This window comes from Rattus norvegicus, chromosome 13 (assembly GCF_021556685.1).
Source record: "Rattus norvegicus strain SHRSP/BbbUtx chromosome 13, alternate assembly SHRSP_T2T, whole genome shotgun sequence".
Classification (NCBI taxonomy): Eukaryota; Metazoa; Chordata; class Mammalia; order Rodentia; family Muridae; genus Rattus; species Rattus norvegicus.
The window spans coordinates 96,260,264-96,281,186 of record NC_141546.1 but is presented as its reverse complement, the minus strand read 5'-3'; the positions used below and the strand labels follow the sequence as shown (position 1 = coordinate 96,281,186).

The window sequence follows — 20,923 nt, the reverse complement described above, 5'->3', positions numbered from 1 at the left end:
CACAGTATAATGTCCTCAAGGTTTATCCAAGATATAGCATACAACAGAATTTATTTTCTTTTAAAGGCTTGAATAAACCTTTGTATGTATACATCACCTTTTGTTTCTCTGCTTATCTCAGTGATATTTGAGGTATTTGTTTTTGAACAAAACTATGAATCGGCTATATAAATATCTACTTGGGTCCCTCTTTTGGGACCCATCATCTGTCTCATATAAATGAACATAGAGAACTTGTTTGATTTTTTTTTTTTCATGAAAAACAGCTGAGGAGATGCTTTAAAAGTACAAATAAAAGATACTTGACTCATTACGTATATATTCTAATTCAGCCTTTTTGTGAGATAATGAATTTATAAAGACTCTTGTCCTAACAGTTGATTTAAGTATAGCATTTGGTGGCATTATCATTTATTGTTTTGTTTGTTATCTCCCTCAAGACAGGGTCTCATTGTAACTCTGCCTGTCCTGGAACTCACTTTGTAAACCAGGCTGGCTTCAACCTCATAGGAGTAAGTGTGCACCACCAAGCTGGCTTGTTTATGGTGTTTATAAAACAAGATAAATGGCCATATTGGAGTTGACTGTGTGTTGACCTTTCTCATTGCCTACATCCATTTTGGACTCAGGTTGTAGTGTGGTGCAGCTGTAGGAAAGCCATACCAAGGAAAACAGTCTGTATTCTAATGGTGTGACTTCCACCAGCTACGGCTAAACTCCCAGTCAATACAAATGTTCAGTAATGTGTAGATCTTTAGCCGGTAATGGATGTTGTCACAGTCAGAGAGTCTTCTGTGGTTCTAGAGTGGAGAAAGACAGGAGAACTAAATTGAGTATTTTCATTCATGTTCCCTTGCTTCCTGATCCACTGAGACGTGAAGTGGGCGTGGCATTGGCTCCCACTCCCTCAGACAGCTGTGGTCCTACCTTCTATGCTTCTTCCTCTGTAATGGGCATGGCAAACTATGAAGAAAAATAGTCTTTTCGAGCTGCATTGGTCATGTATTTTGCCCCAGCAATAAAAATAGGTCCGTTTTTTTTAAGACTTGAAAGATTTCAGGAAAAAATCTGCTGTGTTTCTGTCAGTCTTCATTCTCTGAGGGACTTGTTCTCCAGCAGGTCAGGTCTTCCTCAGGATGTGCCCCGATGCAGTCACACGCCAGAGGCTGTCACCTATCCTGATCATTTTCGGTCTCACTAGCTACCTTACTGCTGTTGCCTCCTCCCGATAGGCTTTCATTTTCTCTCCATGCACTCTTATAAATCCCATCCCAGTTCCTTCTCAGTTGTGGTTCTAAGAATAGAACACTGTATGTTCATTAGCTTTATATTGTCCCTCTGGACATGTTGTTGACAGTAGCAGGCTTTTTGATTGACTCATAGTTACCGAACTTTATGGATCCTGTACTTAGTTGTGAGTGCCACTAAGAGTGATTTCAGGTAGGTACTGTGTGTGCTACAGGCTGCTCATCCAGGACGTTGGAAGGCAGAGGTGGGAGGGGAACATCCCTCTCAGACTGATACTGTGATAGGTGTTAGATTACTGCTGCTGTTAGATTTTCGTGTACCCTAGGCTGGCCTCCAGCTCTGCGTACTGAGCTTGGCCCGATTGCCCCTGTCTTCCCAGTAGTGGTATCAGAGGTGTGTGCCACCATGCCTGCTACCGCGCTCGCAGTCAAGTCAGCACTTCACCAGCTAAGCTATATCCTTTACTTTAAAGCTTAACTTCCAGCTTTCCTAAGCACATGATTGTGTGGTCCAGAAAGAATAACAATTAAGGGATTTTTTCATCCTGAAAGGTGGTCCAAACTGATTTACCAAAATATTTTCAAAGACATGCTATCCCACGTTAGATGACCTGACACTTCCTGACTGTGAGTGGATCACCTCACCCACTTGCATTTGCAGTTCGTGTATGAATTTGGATACTGTGGGATAAACAGCTTAATAGTGACATTGATGTTTTACCTCTTAAAAATTAATAATACTGCTGCCTTTGTGAAAGTGATGAATGATGCAGCTTGCCTTTCTACATATTTGAAGTGTCTGCGTCCCAGATGGTTTGCTTGCTTTGCAAAAAGAAAAAGAAAAAAGGAAATGTTTGTTTGCTGCTATTGTTTGTGTCTGCTGTTTGTCAGTGGCATTCACAGTGCTGTTGGTGTTTTCTTCAGGGAACCGTGATAGGAGAACCTGTTATCAGTGAGTAGAATTCCTCCCATCTTTTAAAAAACTGGAATAGCAAAGGGGAAATGTTATTTAAAAGAGAGGCTGCCTTATGAATCTGCTGATATTTGAATTTAGTGAAAATAGATTTTGGTATACTTAAAATCCTTCAAGTTTAAATTTTATTTTCTTTTATTATTACTTGGCTTGGACAGAAAATTACTTCCTCAGTTCTAGAGACAGGAAGTCCATGATCAAGAATAATAGGATTGGTGTCCTGAGGGCACCCCCTCTCCCCATGCACTTGTGCTAACCGTCCTCTTACCCCCTCTTAGTATGCCCTTTGTATGTGTGGTGGTTTTCATCCTTTGAGTGGTTCCTCTCCTTTAGTGTGTAAAAAGTATGGGTAGGCAGAAGCTGTCATATTCTGTTCTTCAGAAATTAAGAGCCAGGAAGAGTAGTACACACCTTTAATCCTAGAGACAGGTGGATTTCTGTGAGTTCAAGGCCAGTATGGTCTATGTAGTGAGTTCCAGGACAACCAGAGGTCCTATCTTAGGGGAAAATTAAGGATCCCACTTTTATGTTGCCTCTTGAATCTGTTAGAGGCAATCAGGTACAGGGTTGGTATCCTGACAGTCACTTTTTCTATATAGGTAAGTCATCAAGTGGCTCTTGTTTCTGAGTGCAGCCTCCCAGTTAAGTTATGACTTTGGCCCTTGATCAGTTATGAAATTCCCTTGATCAGATAGCTAGCTAGTGATTTCTATTTCAGAGAGCTAGGGGTTGGTGGGAGTTCAAAACCCAAGTTCTTCCTTACTTGAAAAGACAGAGTGGGGTGAGGGGGAAGAAAAAAGAAAAAAGAAAGAAGGCTAGTCTAGGGGCTGGAGAGATAGAGACCTCAGCAGTTAAGGGCATGGGGGTGCTCTTTCTGAGCAGCCCCTACATGGCAGCCGACAACTGTCTGTAAATTCAAGATCGGACACCCTCACACAAACATACATGCAGTCAAAACACCAATGCACTTAAAACATACATAAATAGATAATCAAATAAAAAATTCAGCCAGAGTTTAGGCTCTCAGCTGTCATACCACTTACTGCATCTGCTGACAGTTAATTTTAAAGCTACAGTTACTGACAGTGACTTTTCAGTCATTGCAAAGCCCCAAAGGTCCCTTACACTCCCGTAGTACAAACCAGCCATGGGTTTGGAAACCTGTGAACTTGAGGGGGAAAGTGACTTGAGGAAACAGGAGAAACTCCAGTGAGAAGAATTTTGACTAGTCCTTCCTTGGTATGTCATGAGGAAGGTAGGAGACCACAGCGGGGACCGAGTACCTCTTGTGCATTCTATTCAGGAGTCTGGTGAATAGTGGTGTCTTTTTGGGGAGGAGCTATAAGAAATTACCCAGAACTTCACCTCATATATCTAATTGCCTTTTATACAGTTCATGAGTGGGTTCCTGAACAGTAGAAGAAAATGGGTTTTGTAAGATAGGAACACATAACAGAAGACGTATGGGTAAGCCAGGGAGCCTGTGGACCCCTTCTTCTGTGTGTGTGGGGAGCTGGGGGGGGGGCACAGAGAAACTTAACCGTTGTTTGAGGATCTATTTACTTAAAGCTTCAGTTTATTGTGTGACATTTAGCATTAATGACTCCATTTTGTTGTAAACTGGCCTTTTGGACCTAGTAAAGGAGCTCAGAACAAAACGTTTTCTTGCAGGAACATTGTAACATGATATTCTGTATCCTTTGTGTTACACTTCCAGCATCCCACCGTGGACTTTCCTCTCCTGTTTTCTAGTCTGGTATCCTTGCTTCTGTCCCTCATTTCCTTGTCACATTCCCCAGTCTTTTTTAGTTCACAGTAGCCAGAGTCATGTTTTTAAAAAAGCGCAAGTCATGTTCTACTTCAGCCCGTCAGTTTTTATCCTGTCTCCTTCCTATGGCTCAAATGCTACCTCTCCGGAGACTCTCACTAGGGGAATGCAAAAGGAAGCAGTTAATGATGGCTTTGGGGACCCTGGGAAGACCTAACAGAAGGAAAAGCGTTTGATTCTGGATTTTTGATAATTTAGGTTTCGTTAGATGCACTTATTTATTGAAAAGCATCTAAGGTTGCCTCCTGTGCATGAGGCGCTGGGGGGTTTCTCACTCCCCTTGAGAAGTGATCGGTAGCTGGCATCTCTGACAGGGACTTGCTGTTTGTTAGTCTGCTTTCTGCAGTGTCACCATATAGCATCTACACGAAGTCCTTTTCTCCTTAAATAGAAGGAGCATTTCATTTACTGGTACCTATTTTTGGTGAGCATTCTTTACCTTAATATATAACTACTTGTGGGGAATTTAACTATATTCAGAAGTGAATTTACCGACCAGGATATAAAGTTATACGCAAAGTAGTATCGCGTTTCCTTACACTGTGTGTGTGTGTGTGTGTGTGTGTGTGTGTGTGTGTGTGTGTGTGTGTGTCGGGGGCGGTAAGCATTTTAGTGCTGCACTTCACTGGTAAACACCAGAATTCACATTAGGAACATGAAGTACAATGAGGTCTGCACACTAGTTCATGGCACATAAAGATGAGGTTTTTGTTTATGACTGTTAAGTATCCAGTCTTCACAAAACCACAGTGAAGTAGTTTGCTCATTTTATCTTTTTTCATAATTGTTTCGCAGATTTGTAATAGGAAAATTTTGACAAGTTTTTATTTTGAGGCTGGCCATGGTTGCATTTAAGGATGACTTGCTCTGTTCTCGGATATTTACCAGCAGCACTGTTTGTGTGGCTGAGAACAGCCACAGTTAGCTAAGTTTTTCTCTGTAACCAGACTGGCTCTGAATTTTGGATCCTCGGCCTCCTGAGTGTTAGCATGACAGGTGTGTCCTTCCATAGCTGACAGCGCTCTTACTTAGAGCAGATCTGTGACAGCTTCACATGGACAGTGCAATGTCTGGAAAACCAATACTTTGCTTATGTATATGGTGTTTTGCCTGTGTATATATGAGTGTACCACATGTGTGCCTGGTACTTTCAGAGGCCAGAAGAGGGCATCAGATTGCCTGAGACTGGAGTTACAGACAGTGGTGAGCCACCATGTGGATGCTGGGAATTGAATCAGGACCTCTGGAAAAGCAGCCAGTGCTCTTTCTTGCTGAGCCATCTCCAGCTCTTTTATACCTATTTTTCTGTTTAAAAAAGTCCTCAGCCAAGCCTTGGTGCACAGTTTTAATCCCAACACTCAAGAGGCAGATGTGGGCAGATCTTTAGCATGGTCCACAGGTCCGCCAGGGCTTTCTAAAAACAAAACAAAATCCTCATTTTAACAGCTTGTGTTGGATGGTCTTCCCCCTACAGTATTTTTTGAATCTACCCCAATTGCTATTAGACCAAAATATTGACGTTGTGTTCTATATTGATTCATCCAAACTTTTTTTTTTTAATTTGTAGGTAGGTCTGTGAAATAAAAAAAAACTTGATTGCCATTAAAAAATGGCAGTGGCAACATCATTGAATGGCTCAATTGTGTGTCACATCTGTGGTCAGAGTTGGTAGATGAGTGCTAGCTGGTCTATAAGCCTGTGTGAATCTCCTTAGTTTTATGTCTCCCATGAGATTGCTGGAATTACAGGTGTTGCATTTAATTAAAAATCACCAGGCTTGGGGCTGGAGAGATGGCTCAGAGGTTAAGAGCACTGATTGCTTTGCCAGAGGTCCTGAGTTCAAATCCCAGCAACCACATGGTGGCTCACAACCATCTGTAATGAGATCTGATGCCCTCTTCTGGTGTGTCTGAAGACAGCTACGGAGAGTGTACTTATATATAATAAATACTTTAAAAAAAAATCACCAGGCTTTCAAGGCCTCCTGTCTGTCTGTCTGTCTCCCCCCACCCCTCCCCCCCTTTCTCTTTCTTTCTTTCAAGATGTGGTCTTTTATAGCCCTAACTGGCCTTGGACTCACAGAGATCCATCTACATTTGCCTCTTGAGTGCCAGGATTAAGGCATGTGCCACTGTGCCTGACCAATACTAGTTCTTGAACACTGGACAATAAAAGTTATCCATTAATCTGAAAGTTTATTTTTCATATTTCATTTCATATTAAATTAGTATCTGCCACTCTAAGCTGTAGGAGGCACTGACCTTTTGCTTATTTCAGTTATCTTTGTTATATAAAAGTTGTCATTTAGTATGTTTCTATTGTAAGTAATGAGTCTTCAGCTGCTGTACTGACAAATACCTTTAAATAATGCTCTCTAAAAAATAGTTCAAGCTTTAGTCATTGACTTGTTTCTAGTCTCAGGAAATTTCTAGGCAACAAAAGTAATTTGAGACAGCACCAAAGGGCTTACTGCTCCATTGTCCTAAACTGTAAAAGTTTAGGTTCTGTAGAATTTCCGTAATGGAAAGTTCTAACATTTCTAATTTTTCTGGTTTATTGTTCACTGCAGTGAATTCTTTAGGTCTCCCATGATCTTGTCTCAAGGCAAGACGACCCGCTCCTACAGAGCTGTGTTCATTGTCCTTACATGGGTGAGAGAGGCATGAGTAAGGCAGGAGTGTGGGGGTACCTATTTCTGAGGGTGTTTGGGAAAAGCACATCAAGTGTTGTCCGAGATCTCTTGAGGCAGAAACTGGCAGCCTGAACAAGAGGCTTCTGTACAGGTGAAATGGGGGTGCATGAACTCTTGAGACACATCTGTATGAACCACTCACACATAGGCTTAGCCTTCCAGACTGGCGAGTCTCAACCTTCTTCATGTTTAGTGACCCCCAACCACAAAACTTTGTCAGTGCTACTTCCTAAGTTAACTACTGTTGTGAATCATATCATAAGTCTCTGATATAAGAAGGATATCTGATATGGGGTTGTGACCCACAGGTTTAGAACCACTAGTCTGGAAGCTGAGTTTAACTGGTTTGAAGTCAGCAGCTTGTCTCTGTTTTATTTGTCTGTCTCAGTATCACTTAGTAACTTGTAATTGGGAAAAATGGAAACCATAAATTCTGGTCTTTTCCTTTTTTAGTATTTATATGTGGGGGAGAGCGTTTTAAATCTAGTAAGATCCGTAGAAATCATCTTTTAGTCTTAAACGTTTATTTTAGTGGTGTATGTGTGTGGGGGGGGTGTGCATGCGTGCGTACGTGCGCACACACATGTGTGAGCAGATGTCCATGGAAGCCAGAGCTGTCCAGTCCAGATGCCGGGTCTCAAAGTTGTGTTCTTTGCAAGAAGAATTGAAAGGAGTTGGTCATGTTGTCAGTCATTGACTGTTAGTTACAACTCCTGTTTGAAGAACAGATACTGTGTGGCCTGAATTTGCTTGAGACCTTGAAGTGATCTTAATGATAAAAGTAATTTTGTTTAAGAAATGTCAGGTCACCATGTCTACTTAAACAAGAGGTGATTAACCTAGTATTAATAGATATATTCAAGGTGATAATAGATACATTTAGAATGAAATCCTTCTGGTGTTCTCTGTTTTTATGGATCCCACACTCTACCTGTATTCTACTTTGCTTTTGTCTTTCCCATTAGACTCCCCCCACAGGAATTGATTGTTAACTGACTACCAGGTTGGCTAACCCTGGCTCATGGTTCTCTGGCATACCTACCACGTTTTAAATGTCTCATCTGAATTTTGTTTTTTACAGTGAACAGAGTATCTGTCAGGCAAGAGCTGCTGTGATGGTTTATGATGATGCCAATAAGAAATGGGTGCCAGCTGGTGGCTCAACCGGGTTCAGCAGAGTACATATATATCACCATACAGGCAACAACACATTCAGAGTGGTGGGCAGAAAGATTCAAGACCATCAGGTAAGGGTCTGCTAAAATTCTTTATAGTTTGTGATTATGCATGCATGCATGCCTATATGTGTGGGTGCAGACTTGCACATGTGGTAGATATCAAGCATGTGGGGGCAGAGGACGGTTCTTGAGAGTGCCTTTTCTCTTGGCACTTTGTAGGATCTGGAGATCTAAATACTGTCCATCAAACCTCGCTGAGCAGGAAGGGTTTTTATCTTCATTACATTGTCATATCAGGCCATCCTACTGGCCCCTTTTTATCATCTAAATTCAGAATGGACTGTAGGAAATACAGTGTAAGGAACACATTGAATGCTTATGGAACATCTGTATCTAGCTACTTATGGTCAAAGGTAGAGAAGGGATTTGAAAGTATAAATGGTTTCAGAAAGTATTGTTAAGTTCGTAAGTGACTAGTGAGGTGGCAGGCACTAGTGTTGCTGGAACAGTTAGGCTTTCCTTCCCAGTTCATATCTAAGGTGACAGCTGAGCTGTTGGTGATTCCCTATTCCATATTTTCAAGACAGTAACTGGGTTGTCTTGATGCCTTGTCCCCTGACAGATCCAGATCAGCATCTGCACGCAGAGGAAAAGGGAGATCAGGCCTTACTGCTGTGTACTAATAGCGGGAACTTTTACGGATTGTAGACTTAGTTCCCTTGTAAAAGTGTGTTTTCAAAGATGTAGCTTAATGTTTAAAACCGTCTTGCTACAAAGTGCAGGGAAAATGGAGCTAGATTCTCTTTGGTGTCTTGTGAGTTCTCGCTCAAAGAAAGTCACCTGTATCTTCCCGGTGAGCCGTGGTGTAAACAGGGGCTGCAGTGACCCTGATTGTTAAGTTTGGTTGTCAGCAGGTAACAGCCAGGGGTTTATAACCGTCATGCGTGCTCGGAAGGGGTGGGCACTGAACCTGGTCCTTCTGCAAAAACTGGGGCTCTAAGAGGCTCCGTCTCAAAAAGAGGACAAAGAGAAAAATCCTCTTTTTTTTTTTTTTTTCCCCTGAGGAGACCGTTTCCCTGGGAAGTAGAAATGGCAGTCTCCCTTACATAACGTATTGACTAATACTGATAGCAGGGCAATGGAGTTCTCAAGACACCTGGTTAAAAATGCAGTGCTTCTCTGATGAGAAATTGTCATAGTTCTGGGTTAGTCTACAGAAATTGGTTCACCTCTTATCTTTGTTGTGTGTCCCCTCCTCCCCCAGCCTCTCCTTTTCTCCTGTGCTCTAGCTTCCTCACTGTGTTACACAGCCTCTCGTCTCCTATTTCTCTACCAAAAACCTCCACTTATGGCTGCCTCTCAGTCGTTGAGCTATGGCGTCTGCTTTCCTTTTATCTGTTCTCCTGCAGAGTCATCCCTTAGATTAGAGACCTGTCACATGCTGCCCAACTGCTATGGAGAACAAAATAAAAATTAGATGGCAAAACCATAAAAATTGCTGACACTTTTCCCCTTTGTTTTCACATGTATGAATTTTGCCTATGTGCATGTCTGAATCAAATAGGGAGGCCAGAAAATGACATTGGATTCCCCGGTACTGGATGGTTGTGAGCCACTATGTGGATGCTGGGAACTGAATCCCAGTTGTCTAGAAGAGCAGTCAATATTTGTTTTTACTGTCTCCAGCCCCCTGATGAACCTTCTTAACAAACATTTCAAGCTAAGAGCTGTAAGAGAAGGCTAGGAAAGACATTAATAGAATTGAAATTACAGTAGGTAAATGATTAATTCATTTTTAAAATATAAAACTTTTAAAATCTGGGAATGGTGATACAGTCCCCCCCACCCCCGTGTGTGTGTGTGTGTGTGTGTGTGTGTGTGTGTGTGTGTGTGTGTGTGTGTGTGTGTGTCAGAGAGACAGAGACAGACACAAATCGAGATTCTGTCTTCAAAACAAAACAGGAGGGCTGGAGAGATGACTCAGAGGTTAAGAGCACTGACTGCTCTTCCTGAGGTCCTGAATTCAATTCCCAGCAACCACATGGTGGCTCACAACCATCTGTAATGGGATCTGATACTCTCTTCTGGTGTGTCTGAAGACAGCGATAGTATACTTATATATAATAAATAAATCTTTTTAAAAAACCAAAAAAAAAAAAAAACCCCAAAAAACCAAAACAGGAACCGATTCTTTCAATCATCCAACCTTTGAGAAAAATAACATTGATCTTTAAAAATAAGAAATATAGCCTGGTGTGGTAGTGTGTGCCGTTAATCCCAACACTTTGGAGGCAGGTGGATCTCTGTGAGTTCAAGACCAGCCTGGCCTATATAGCAAATTCCAAGACAGCCAGGGCTTCATAATAGAGAAACCCTGTCTCAAACCCTGACTCTACATAGATGGTATGTTCCATTAACATAGCCCTGTTCATTTTCAGCCTGACCACAGCAGAGTGAGAAGTACACGAATACTTATTTTCCCGTGACCTGTACAGTGCACAGCATGAGCCTTGTCTGAAGTCAGCTATGACTTTCCCCGTCTTCTCAAAAAATGTGTTTCTCTTATGTCCTTGCTGAAATTTATCACAATGTAAACATTTCACAGTGCATCTTTACTTACAAGCCTAAGATCCACACTCTTCAGAAGCTAGCATCATGCAAAAGACAAAAGATACTTGGTATTAACCACATCTTTTTAATATTATTTTATGCCTATCCAGTAGATAAATGCAAGGAAAAGGAAATAAAACATACAGGGATTAAAATGTATGGAATGGCTGGGGAGGGGGTAAAAAAAATGTATGAAATGAAGCCATTGTAGGTGATGTGATTATGTATTTAGAGGGAAGAAACTCAGATCATAAATCATGAGGATTAGCAGAATGTTAGAATTAATAAACCTTGGATTAGTAATAGGTTAGAATTAAGAAGTAAGTTTAATATGGTTCTAGATATGTTGTCTCTACCTGTGGTTTTCATCTGAGTTAGGACGTGTAGAGGTTAAGCTGTTTGCAGTAGTGTCTTAGTTACTTGGCTTATTCTGATGGAATATGCTGTAAAGCAGCTTGAGGGAGAAGCAACAGTAATCTGACTGTTCACATCGCATCTCTGCCTCGGACACAGAGAGTGAATGTGAAGTGAGGCCAGGCTGTAGGTCTTCAAGGCTTGTCTCCAGGGACCCACTCTGACTAGAAATGCTCAGCCTCCTAAAGGTTCACACCCTTGCCAAGCAGTGTTCCGTGCCGAGAACCAGGTGTTCAAATATGAGCCTATGGAGGACCACAACCAAGAACTACTCCATTAGGTACCTCACCGATTTAATAGGTGCTCAAGATACCAATATAGAGAGAACCACTGAATGTTAATGTCAGTCAAGAAAGGACTCTGTGATACTCATGACGTACCATATAGCTTTATGACATCAGTTATCGAATTGACTTTTGGCTTTAGTACAGGTTTAAATTTGGAAATTGACAATATTCTAAAGTATAAATGGCAGCTTTCCACAAAGGACCAAAAACAGCTAGAGCAGTCATGAGGACAGAGTAGGACAGTCTAGAGCAGTCATGAGGACAGAGTAGGACAGTCTAGAGCAGTCATGAGGACAGAGTAGGACAGTCTAGAGCAGTCATGAGGACAGAGTAGGACAGTCTAGAGCAGTCATGAGGACAGAACCTAAAGCTGAGACCTAGTGCACAGCTTCAAGTGAAGATACTATAGTTGGACAGACATCAGATATATTGACCAATTTGTAACAAAAGTAAACCTGCAACTTAGCTAAAATAAGTGAATCATTTGGACACCCAAAGAAAATAAACATCATGGGCTGGAGAGATGGCTCAGCGGTTAAGAGCACCCGACTGCTCTTCCAGAGGTCATGAGTTCAATTCCCAGCAACCACATGGTGGCTCACAACCATCTGTAAAGAGATCTGATGCCCTCTTCTGGTGTGTCTGAAGACAGCTACAGTGTACTTATATATAATAAATGAATAAATAAAAAAATTTAACAAAAAAAAAAAAAAGAAAATAAACATCATGAAGCTTGAACCTATTTCACACCATAGGCTTAAATCAGTTTCAGTTTTACTGGAGATGCGAGCGTTAATGGATAACAGTAATAAGACTTCTAGAAGACAGAATGAAGTCGTGCTTTCATAACTTAACATGGAGAAATATTTCTTAGAACACAAAAACATTAAAAGAGAAAAGGATTTTTAATTTGAAGTAAAAGAAAATGAACTTCTTACAATATCAGTAACAATGAATAGGCAAGTTACAGAATGGGACAAGATATTTGTCACAAATATTTTTCCTTTGGGATCCTATGTAAAGAGAAAAATGGGTCAATTAGGAGAGAAATAGACCAGAGATTTATTAATGGATATAATCGGGAGTTCACAAAAGATTTATCTTGAAACAAAACACCAAGAGGGGACCTGTGAGATGACTTGGAGTGTGAAGGCACCTGCTGTGCAGATCGGCTACCTGAGCTTTCCCCCTAGAGCCTGCATAAAGATGTTAGTGCCACAGAGTGTCATTTGACTTCCACACATGGACCAGGCCTCTTCTAATATGGTAACTTGGGAAGTACTTTAAATATACAGAAAGACCAATGCTATCAGAGGCTGTGCCTTCCCATATATGGAGCCATACAAACCGTTATATACTGCTGTGCAATGGTAAACGATAGGACACATTTAGGAAACTGTGTGGAGTTTTCTACTAAAGTTAAATATACTTATGTCTTACACTAGTCCAAACGGGTTCCTGTTCAGTAAAAACATGCACTGTGCATACCAGCAGCTGTTCCACAGGATGTTCATGTCCTTATTTGTAGAAGCCACAAGTTCTGGGCAATAAAAATGTTAGTGAATGAATGGGTGGATTAGTAGTTTATACCAATAAACAATGAAAATGAACAAACCATAGTTGCATAGATCAGTGGATGATTCTTAAGTGTGAATTCGAGGAAAGAGGGCAGGTACATTTCCCAACATGGATTCTGTCCAAAATCCTGTGAAACTTAATTTGTAGTATGGAGGTATTCTCTCTGGATGGGAGGAGGTGAATGGTCCTTTACAGTTAATATTCTGGTTTTGAATTTATAACAAGTTAAAACATTTTTAATGAAGTACGTTGATTTGTTTTATTATTTTAAAGCAGGCCTTTTGTAAACATAAGATAGTTTACATTCTTCAGACTCAACCTCTATAGACTTGCCTTTATTCTAGGTAACTAGTTGTTCCAACTAACTGTGATAAAGTCTGCCAGGAATAACTTTAAATAAATACCTAAAATCTGGATTTTATTATTTTACCAGTTATTAGCTGGCTTTATAATGAATTAATTGTCTTGTAGGTTGTGATAAACTGTGCCATTCCTAAAGGACTGAAGTACAATCAAGCTACACAGACTTTCCACCAATGGCGGGATGCTAGACAGGTGTATGGTCTCAACTTTGGCAGCAAAGAGGATGCCAATGTCTTCGCAAGTGCCATGATGCATGCCTTAGAAGTGTTAAATTCACAGGAAGCAGGTAAAGTGTCTGTGCTTTCCCAGTATTCTTCAACGGAAATGCTATGTATATGTTAAAGCAAAACTTTCTTGTCAGCTTTTAAGTCATATATGTGTATTTAAAGTAATTCCTAAGTTATTTTCTAGAAAAATGTGAACTCTTATTTGTTTCTGTAAAAGTATAGTCTAGCTTCGTGATGTACATCTTTAATCCAAGCATTTGTGAGGCAGAGGCAGGTGGGTCTATGAGTTTGAGGCCAGCCAGGGCTACACAGAGAAACCCTGCCTTAAAAAGCCAGAAAAAAAAAAGAAGAAAAGAAAAAAAAAAAAAAGATAACATAGTCTAGAAGCATAATGCTGTGAGTTTAATTAGATTTTAAACCTCATTTGAAAAATTATCTAACTTTTAATTCTAGAACACAAGAGCCACCAGAAATACAAGGTCTCTGTGTTGCCCAAGCTAGCCTTAAATTCTTCATTTCAGGCAATCCTCCTGCCTTCTGCTTCCAGAGTAGCTGGAACTTCAATCATTCCCTCATGTCTGTTTTTATTTGCCTTTGATCAAGCGTAGGTAGGTTTTTAAAACATAATTTTAAGCCACCTCTGAGCGTAGGGACTTATATTTAGAGTATAATCTCCCAATACTTGGCTCTAGAGCAGCGGTTCTCAACCTTCCCAGTGCTGCAACTCTTCAGTACAGTTCCTCATGTTGCCGTGACCCCCCCAACCATGAAATTATTTTTGTTGCTGCTTCATAACTGTAATTTTGCTACTGTTATAAATTATACTGTAAACATCTGTGTTTTCTGATGGTCTTTGTTGACCCCCTAACCCTCAAAGTGGTTGTAACTTACAGGTTGAGAAACTGCTAAGGGCTGTTTGAAGATTTGACGCACACCCTCATGATCCAAGCCGTAATTGGATTCTTACACTATATGTTGCTAAGAAGGAAGAATAGAAATAATTCACTTTGAAAAGCTCAAGTATTCAAAACCTTGTGTCAGAGATACACTAAATTTTGTTTAATAAACAGAAAAAGAAATACACAAATGTATGGTTCTCATTAGAGCAATAAATTTTATCAGAAAATGTTATATATAAAAAAAATACAAATAGTTACTCCTTCCTGTGTTGTATGTTTGGTAGTGATTTTAATGATATAAATGTTCTGAGTAAAATACATATAGTTTATTGAGGAGTATTATAGCCAAACAAAATTGATATTTTGTTGATATAGAATTCTAAAATCCATTATAAGTGATAACTTTAATCTAATATATCTAACTCCTTTGCCTGTTTTAAAAATGAATTTTAGAGGAATAGGCATTTTGAGATCTTGCAAAAGGTTCAATGCCATTGTACCTGTATCTGTTTTATATAAAGTTTTCTTTTGGGGAAATTAGCATCTATAAGGAACATATTTTTGCTCTCATTGGATCTGTTTTAAGGAAATAAGCCATTGGAACTTTCTTTGGTTTGCCTCTACAAGATGGCAAAGCCTGATCTCATGTAAATCATTTCTCCTGGGCACTGTACTGTTTTTGTCAGCATAGGACTTTATTAGCTTATATTTTTACACTGTAATAATCGGGAAACAAGCTAGAATCATGATTCCTATATCTTAAATAGGCCAGTTACATAATTTGAAGAGTGTGCATAGCAGCTTCTGCATTCCTGTGTTTGGAACCAGTGGCCATTCTTGTCTCTCAGCCTTCAAATGGGGATCCAGCTAAGAACAAATGTCACTTTGCACAGTTCAGATTCTTGTTGATGGTCATTTTGTCTTGTTATTACCAAATGGACAATATTGTTCTTATCAATGAATAATATTACAGTTTGTTTTCCAAATGCCAATGGCTAATTACCTGTTTTATTCTGATCCTGATTATTTGAAATTCAGTCTTTTTTTATGAAGAAACTCATTATATCCTCTTACAGAATAATAAACATTAAGAAATAGTTTTGAATCATGTAAAGTTTTACAAGTATGGAAATTCATGGTTTTATTTGCTATAGAAGCATTTTTGGTGTGTAGAGTGTGTAGGATTATTGTTATGGACAATACACTGTGTCCTCTCTTTCGTGTCTTCAATTGTAGTAGTATAACCTGGTTGAAGTTATCTCTGTCATGGACCAAGTTACCGGCAGTGGACTTTTTGGTTCTATTTTGTTCATTCTTAGAGAAAACAAAGCATTACAATGGTTCATTTGTAGGTAGCATGACTTATTTATTTAGGGAATCACTTACCATTATAAATACCATTTTCTGAATTTTGATGACATTCATTGTCTTTGAAGCAGAAGCATGGGGGAAAAGTGTTAAGAATCTGGAGCTTGGCCTGAGAGTTAGCGCAGTGGTTAAGAGCACTGTCTCTTCTTCCAGAGGCCCTGAGTTCAGCTTCCAACAACCACATGGTAGTTCCTGTACTGGGATCTGATGCTCTCATCTGGCATGCAGGCATATATACTGAGAGAGCACTCATATACATAAAATAAATAAATCTTTAAAAAAAAAAAACCTTAAGTGTCACCTGGTGGTACATGCCTTTAATTCTAGCACTTGCTTGGCAGAAGAAGGTGGGTCTCTGTGGATTCAAGGTCAGCCATGGCTACCGAGGGGATGCTTTTTCTTGTGCAGATTCTCACTGTAGGGTAGGAATGTGCTCTGCCTAGCTTTGTTGTGCTGGCCTCTCCCATCCACCTAAACAAACACCCAATAATCCTGAGTACCCGCATGGTCTTAAGTTCCCTTGCCAAAGCAATTTGCTTTGGGGTCACAGCCAGTGTGTGTGTGTGTGTGTGTGTGTGTGTGTGTGTGTGTGTGTGTGTGTGTGTGTGTGTGTGTAACTTTTGAAATCATTTTCTGTCTGTCTGCTAACCCAAGCTATTGGGAAGCTTGAGTTCAGACCTTTTACAGGTAGTAGCCCAACACCATTCAGCAGAAGCAAAGGACAAATGCATTCGTGAAGGTAGAACTATGTATGCATCGGTGTGCCTGATTCATAAAATTCTGTCTCTAAAGTTTTTATTGGTATATATTAACTGTATAGAATAATGGATTGCATGATGTTGATATTTCTGTACATACACATAATGCATTTTGACCACACTAATCTTTATTACTCTTATGTTTTACTGTCGTGTTGCCATTTTCCTTCCTTCTTTTCCCTTCCCTTCTTCCTTCTCGTTCTTCCTTCCTTCTCTTTCTCTCCATCTCCCCCACACTCCTTCCCTCCCTCCCTCCCTCCCTCCCTCCCTCCCTCCCTCCCTCCCTCCCTGCCTGCCTGCCTGCCTGCCTGCCTCCCTCCCTCCCTCCCTCCCTCCCTCCCTGCTTCCCTCCCTGCCTGCCTGCCTGCCTGCCTGCCTGCCTGCCTGCCTGCCTGCCTGCCTGCCTGCCTGCCTGCCTTCCTTCCTTCCTTCCTTCCTTCCTTCCTTCCTTCCTTCCATCCTTCCTTCCTTCCTTCCTTCCTTCCTTCCTTCCTTCCTTCCTTCCTTCCACAGTGCTAGGAATTGCACTGAATCCAGGGCCTTGTACATTACCACTCTACCACTAGGCTACCCCCTCAGCCTGGTTAGCACTTTATAAAGCCACACCCCATACTCAGGCTTCCTGGCCATTACTCTTATTTTTCTCATGTTAAACTGTTACCATGAGAACCAGCCATTGCCATTACCAGTAAATCCTTCTTAGTGATTCTCATATAAAGGTCATGGACATCTTTGTTCAAACAGAATCTTTCTGAAGCTCAGTACAAAGGGACCAGAAGTCAGGGGAAGAGAGTGGGGAGGGGATGCTCTCTGATTAATGTGAGTCTCTCCAGAGTATGGTTTAGCTGTGTGCTCTCTTCTTGTCCAAGCCAATGATTCTACATTTCCTTTTTTTTTTTTTTTTTTTGCTGTCATTCTTCAAACCCTCTTTTTTTTTAAAGAGAGAGAAAAAAAAGCAGTGTTCTGTGGACTAGTCACTCTAACCTTTGCAAGCTACCCTTGCATATATGTGTGTGTTTCATATTTTCAGTTTTTTATGAAAAGGTGGGTGGCAGGAATGTTTTCCTTTATTTTGTTTTTAACATGGTATGCAATTATCTAATATACTGGAAAGTACAGGAGGTGCTAAATACAGTGTGTTATATTTGGAATTTAAAAAAAAACAGGAATCACATGTTCTAACTTTTTTTTAAAAGGAGCTGAATTAGTGCTCCTGCTTTTATACCAAATGCTACAGTGTAACTTTTCACCAATGGAAATTGTCTCAATTTAAATGAATGTATTATACAGACCAACCAAGGATTCATATTTCTGTATTTACTTATCACATATATTTATAGGCTTTTGTAGATAATAGCAATGAATTACATAATCTACAATGTAGTCCTGTTGATGGCTGGTTGAGGTAAATTTGCACAGCCTTATTGCATTTTTATAAATCGTTAAAATCATTTGAAAATAGGAAATATGTCTTTAAATTCATTTAAAAAAAGAAAATGGCATGCCAGTTAGATTATTCTGGTTTTGTTCAACCATGATTAAGCATAACTTACCAAAACAAAAACCTCAAAATACTTTTTTTAGCCATTAACTAAAAGTCTGAGTTTGCTGGTTTGCTTTTTCTACTGTGAATCAGAGCATGGCCAGAGATAAACTTGATATGGTTAAAGTTTTCACCAGATTTATGATAAATGTTGGTCCTGTTAATTCTTTAACATAAACTTGGCCAAATGTTACTTCCAGATGAGCATAGGCGTTATTCTCAGCACTGGGTGTTCATTGTGTGTTATCTGTATGTTATACTTGGACTTGATGGGATTTTCAGCATCTCAAAATAGCTCAGAAATTCTTGAGTGTTTTTCTTTGTTTTTGTTCCCCATCTCCCCCCAACTCACCCTGCCCCCTTGTCAAATTTGTTTTTTGTTTGACTTTGAAGCAGATCTCTGTGTAACCCTGGCTGTCCTGGAACTCCCTATGAAAAGTGCCCTGGCCATGAACTCGCAGAGATCCTTCTGCCTGTTCCTTCTGAGTGCTGGGGTTAAAGCCATGCTCCACTGTGCCAGCCCTAGACTGTTTGTTGCCAGTGGCAGTTTTACTTTGTAGTCTTCTAGCTGCTGGTGTTACCAGTAAGAACAGTACTAAGCTTAAAATCTCACAGTTCTATCTACAGTGCCCTTTGGCATATGTGCTGTGCTGGTAGCCACTGATACTAACACCAGTATGATATCCTTCTTGGATTTCATTCCTGGTCTGGAGCTAAGTAGAAACAAAACAGGAACATTAGACAGTTTATTAATAAAGTTTGAAGTAAAGTCTTTGGAATGCCAAAGAAAATTCTAGGGTCAGAGCAAATGTTGCAAACAAGAAGGCGTTTGAAGTCCTCAATAATAGAATATTTCTAAGTGAGCTTTTGTAGAAGTGTGTGTGACAACTGGAAACACACCATGTTATGTTTAGAGCATGAGAACATCTATGGTCTGGGCATAGGGAAATCCAAACAGACACGGCTAGCAAGGTTGGAAGGAGGCTGGTGAAGTCTAAAAAACATCAAACTTTCATGTGGAATAACTTAGTTTAAGAATAAAAAGTGCAGACTTTATTGTATTTTCCTCCTTTCTTTACTTCTACCCCTTGCCCATAAAGGAAATTATTCTCCATAGAAAACTAAGCCAACTGTTGTTTGAGTGCATCTATATATACAAAAAGAGAGGAATTAAACGGAAGTATTCCTCTCTTCTACTCAGTATTCTACTATTAAAACAAGACAAACTGTTCCAGGACAGGGAAAGAAAGAAGGGGGGAGGGAGAGAGCGAGAGCGAACAAACACTGTAATACAGGAGAGAACGTCATGCGAGGACAGATACAACTCTGTCACTACATTGGGCCTACACATACCCAACACGTATACACAGGAAAACATAAAAGAAGATAAACTTGGCAGACCAATGTTAGAACTACAATTTAGCTGTTTATTAACATTTTACATAACATCTATGAGTGTCCATTTTGTTTGAGATGCATTATCCTGTTCTCAGAGTAGAAGTCAACTTGAAAACTACTGAAGTGAATCTAAAATGGTTTTCAAACTTGGAAACATCAGGAATTTTAGAGATGTCAATGATGACCAAACTACAAGCTGCTTTGAGTCTTAAATCACGAGTTCTTTGTAGAGATAATCTTCCCTGAAACTATTGAGAAGTTCTAATTAATGACTGAGGGCAGTATAAAAATGTCTGGGTTTTATGGCAGCACCAGACACTGATAAGGATATTATAGTCACGTGCCTGAACTGAACATTGATTTTCAGTGATTTGTGGAAGAACAAAGATTAATTATACATACAACTTCTTTGGAATACCAAAGTTTAATAGATTTTCTTCAAATAATAAGAGATAGCCCAGCAGTTAAGAGCAGTTGTCCCTCTTGTAGAGGACCGGGTTTCAGTTCCCAGCACCTGTGGCAGCTCACAATCCTTTAAGTCCAGTTTCGAATGATCCGGTGCCCTCTTCTGGTTTCCAGAGGCACTACACGACATGTGCACAAACAAAACAGTACCCATTCAGTAAAGAAAAATGAATCAGAGAGAGGGGGAGGAGAGAGAGGAGAGATAATTTCTAGCTTTTAAAAGAGAACAGGAACTACTGAATCAAACTTTCATTTTCTGTGTTCCCCTCTTATACCTCAAAGCTTCAATTTTTAGTTCAGTGTGACCAATATTTTCAATCCGAAAATGATTTGGGTGGCTAATTTCTCATTCTAAAAGAGAATGATTAGGTGTTTTCACCTGCACTGGATGCACCAGGCCTAAATTATCCCAAGAATACTGCTTTCCTGTGTTCTCCTTAGCCCCACTTCTGTCCTCTGTTTTCTTGGCCCTCCTGTTTACCCACAGGCACTAGTTGAGTTATAGGCTAGAGTTGGGGCAAGAAGGTGACTGCTTTTCTGGAACCACTTAAATGCCAATGCTCTCAATTGTGCAGTTCAGCTTAAGCTTTTAGCTTTTACATTGACATATTTGAAATAATTTCCTGTGTAGCTCTTCTTGGTCATTAAAAGAGAGATTTGAGTGGGAACGTAGTACCAGCTAAGCCATCTCACAGTGTACAAACCCATCTCACAGTGTACAGATCGCTTTGCACTTTTGCCTCTTGTCTATGATTTCCTTCTTTGCTGAACCAGAGTTAGATTCAGGAATTTTGAGGTTAAAACCCTTACTTAGGGATTCAGCAAATGTGGCTCAAGGATATTTGAGGAGAATTCCTGTTCGTACCTCTACAAAGTGCTCCGTAAAAAAAGTCCCCTTCTTTATGATACATAGCCAAAGACACCAGGCTGAATGCAAAGAGAAGAAATGATCCAGTTGTCTTCTGTGAAGCCAAACATCAAAGGGCTTCATTTTAACCCACCAAATACCAAAGAGCAACTGCAGTATAAAGAAAAGCTTGTTAGCCAACAGTTAGACACATTTGGGAGCATACAGGACAGACTTCTGCTGAACTC

The 20,923-nt window shown here is 40.1% G+C and overlaps 1 protein-coding gene across 14 annotated transcripts in view; it reads left to right on the top strand.

Annotated features, from left to right (window-relative positions):
- The window catches only part of Enah (ENAH, actin regulator), a 120,396-nt gene that overhangs the window by 50,383 nt on the left and 49,090 nt on the right, over positions 1 to 20,923 (top strand). For all 14 annotated transcript variants that reach the window (NM_001415736.1, NM_001401377.1, NM_001012150.2 and 11 more), the window contains 2 exon segments: positions 7,822 to 7,987; positions 13,279 to 13,456. In NM_001415736.1, coding sequence (NP_001402665.1) covers positions 7,822 to 7,987; positions 13,279 to 13,456 — 344 coding nt within the window.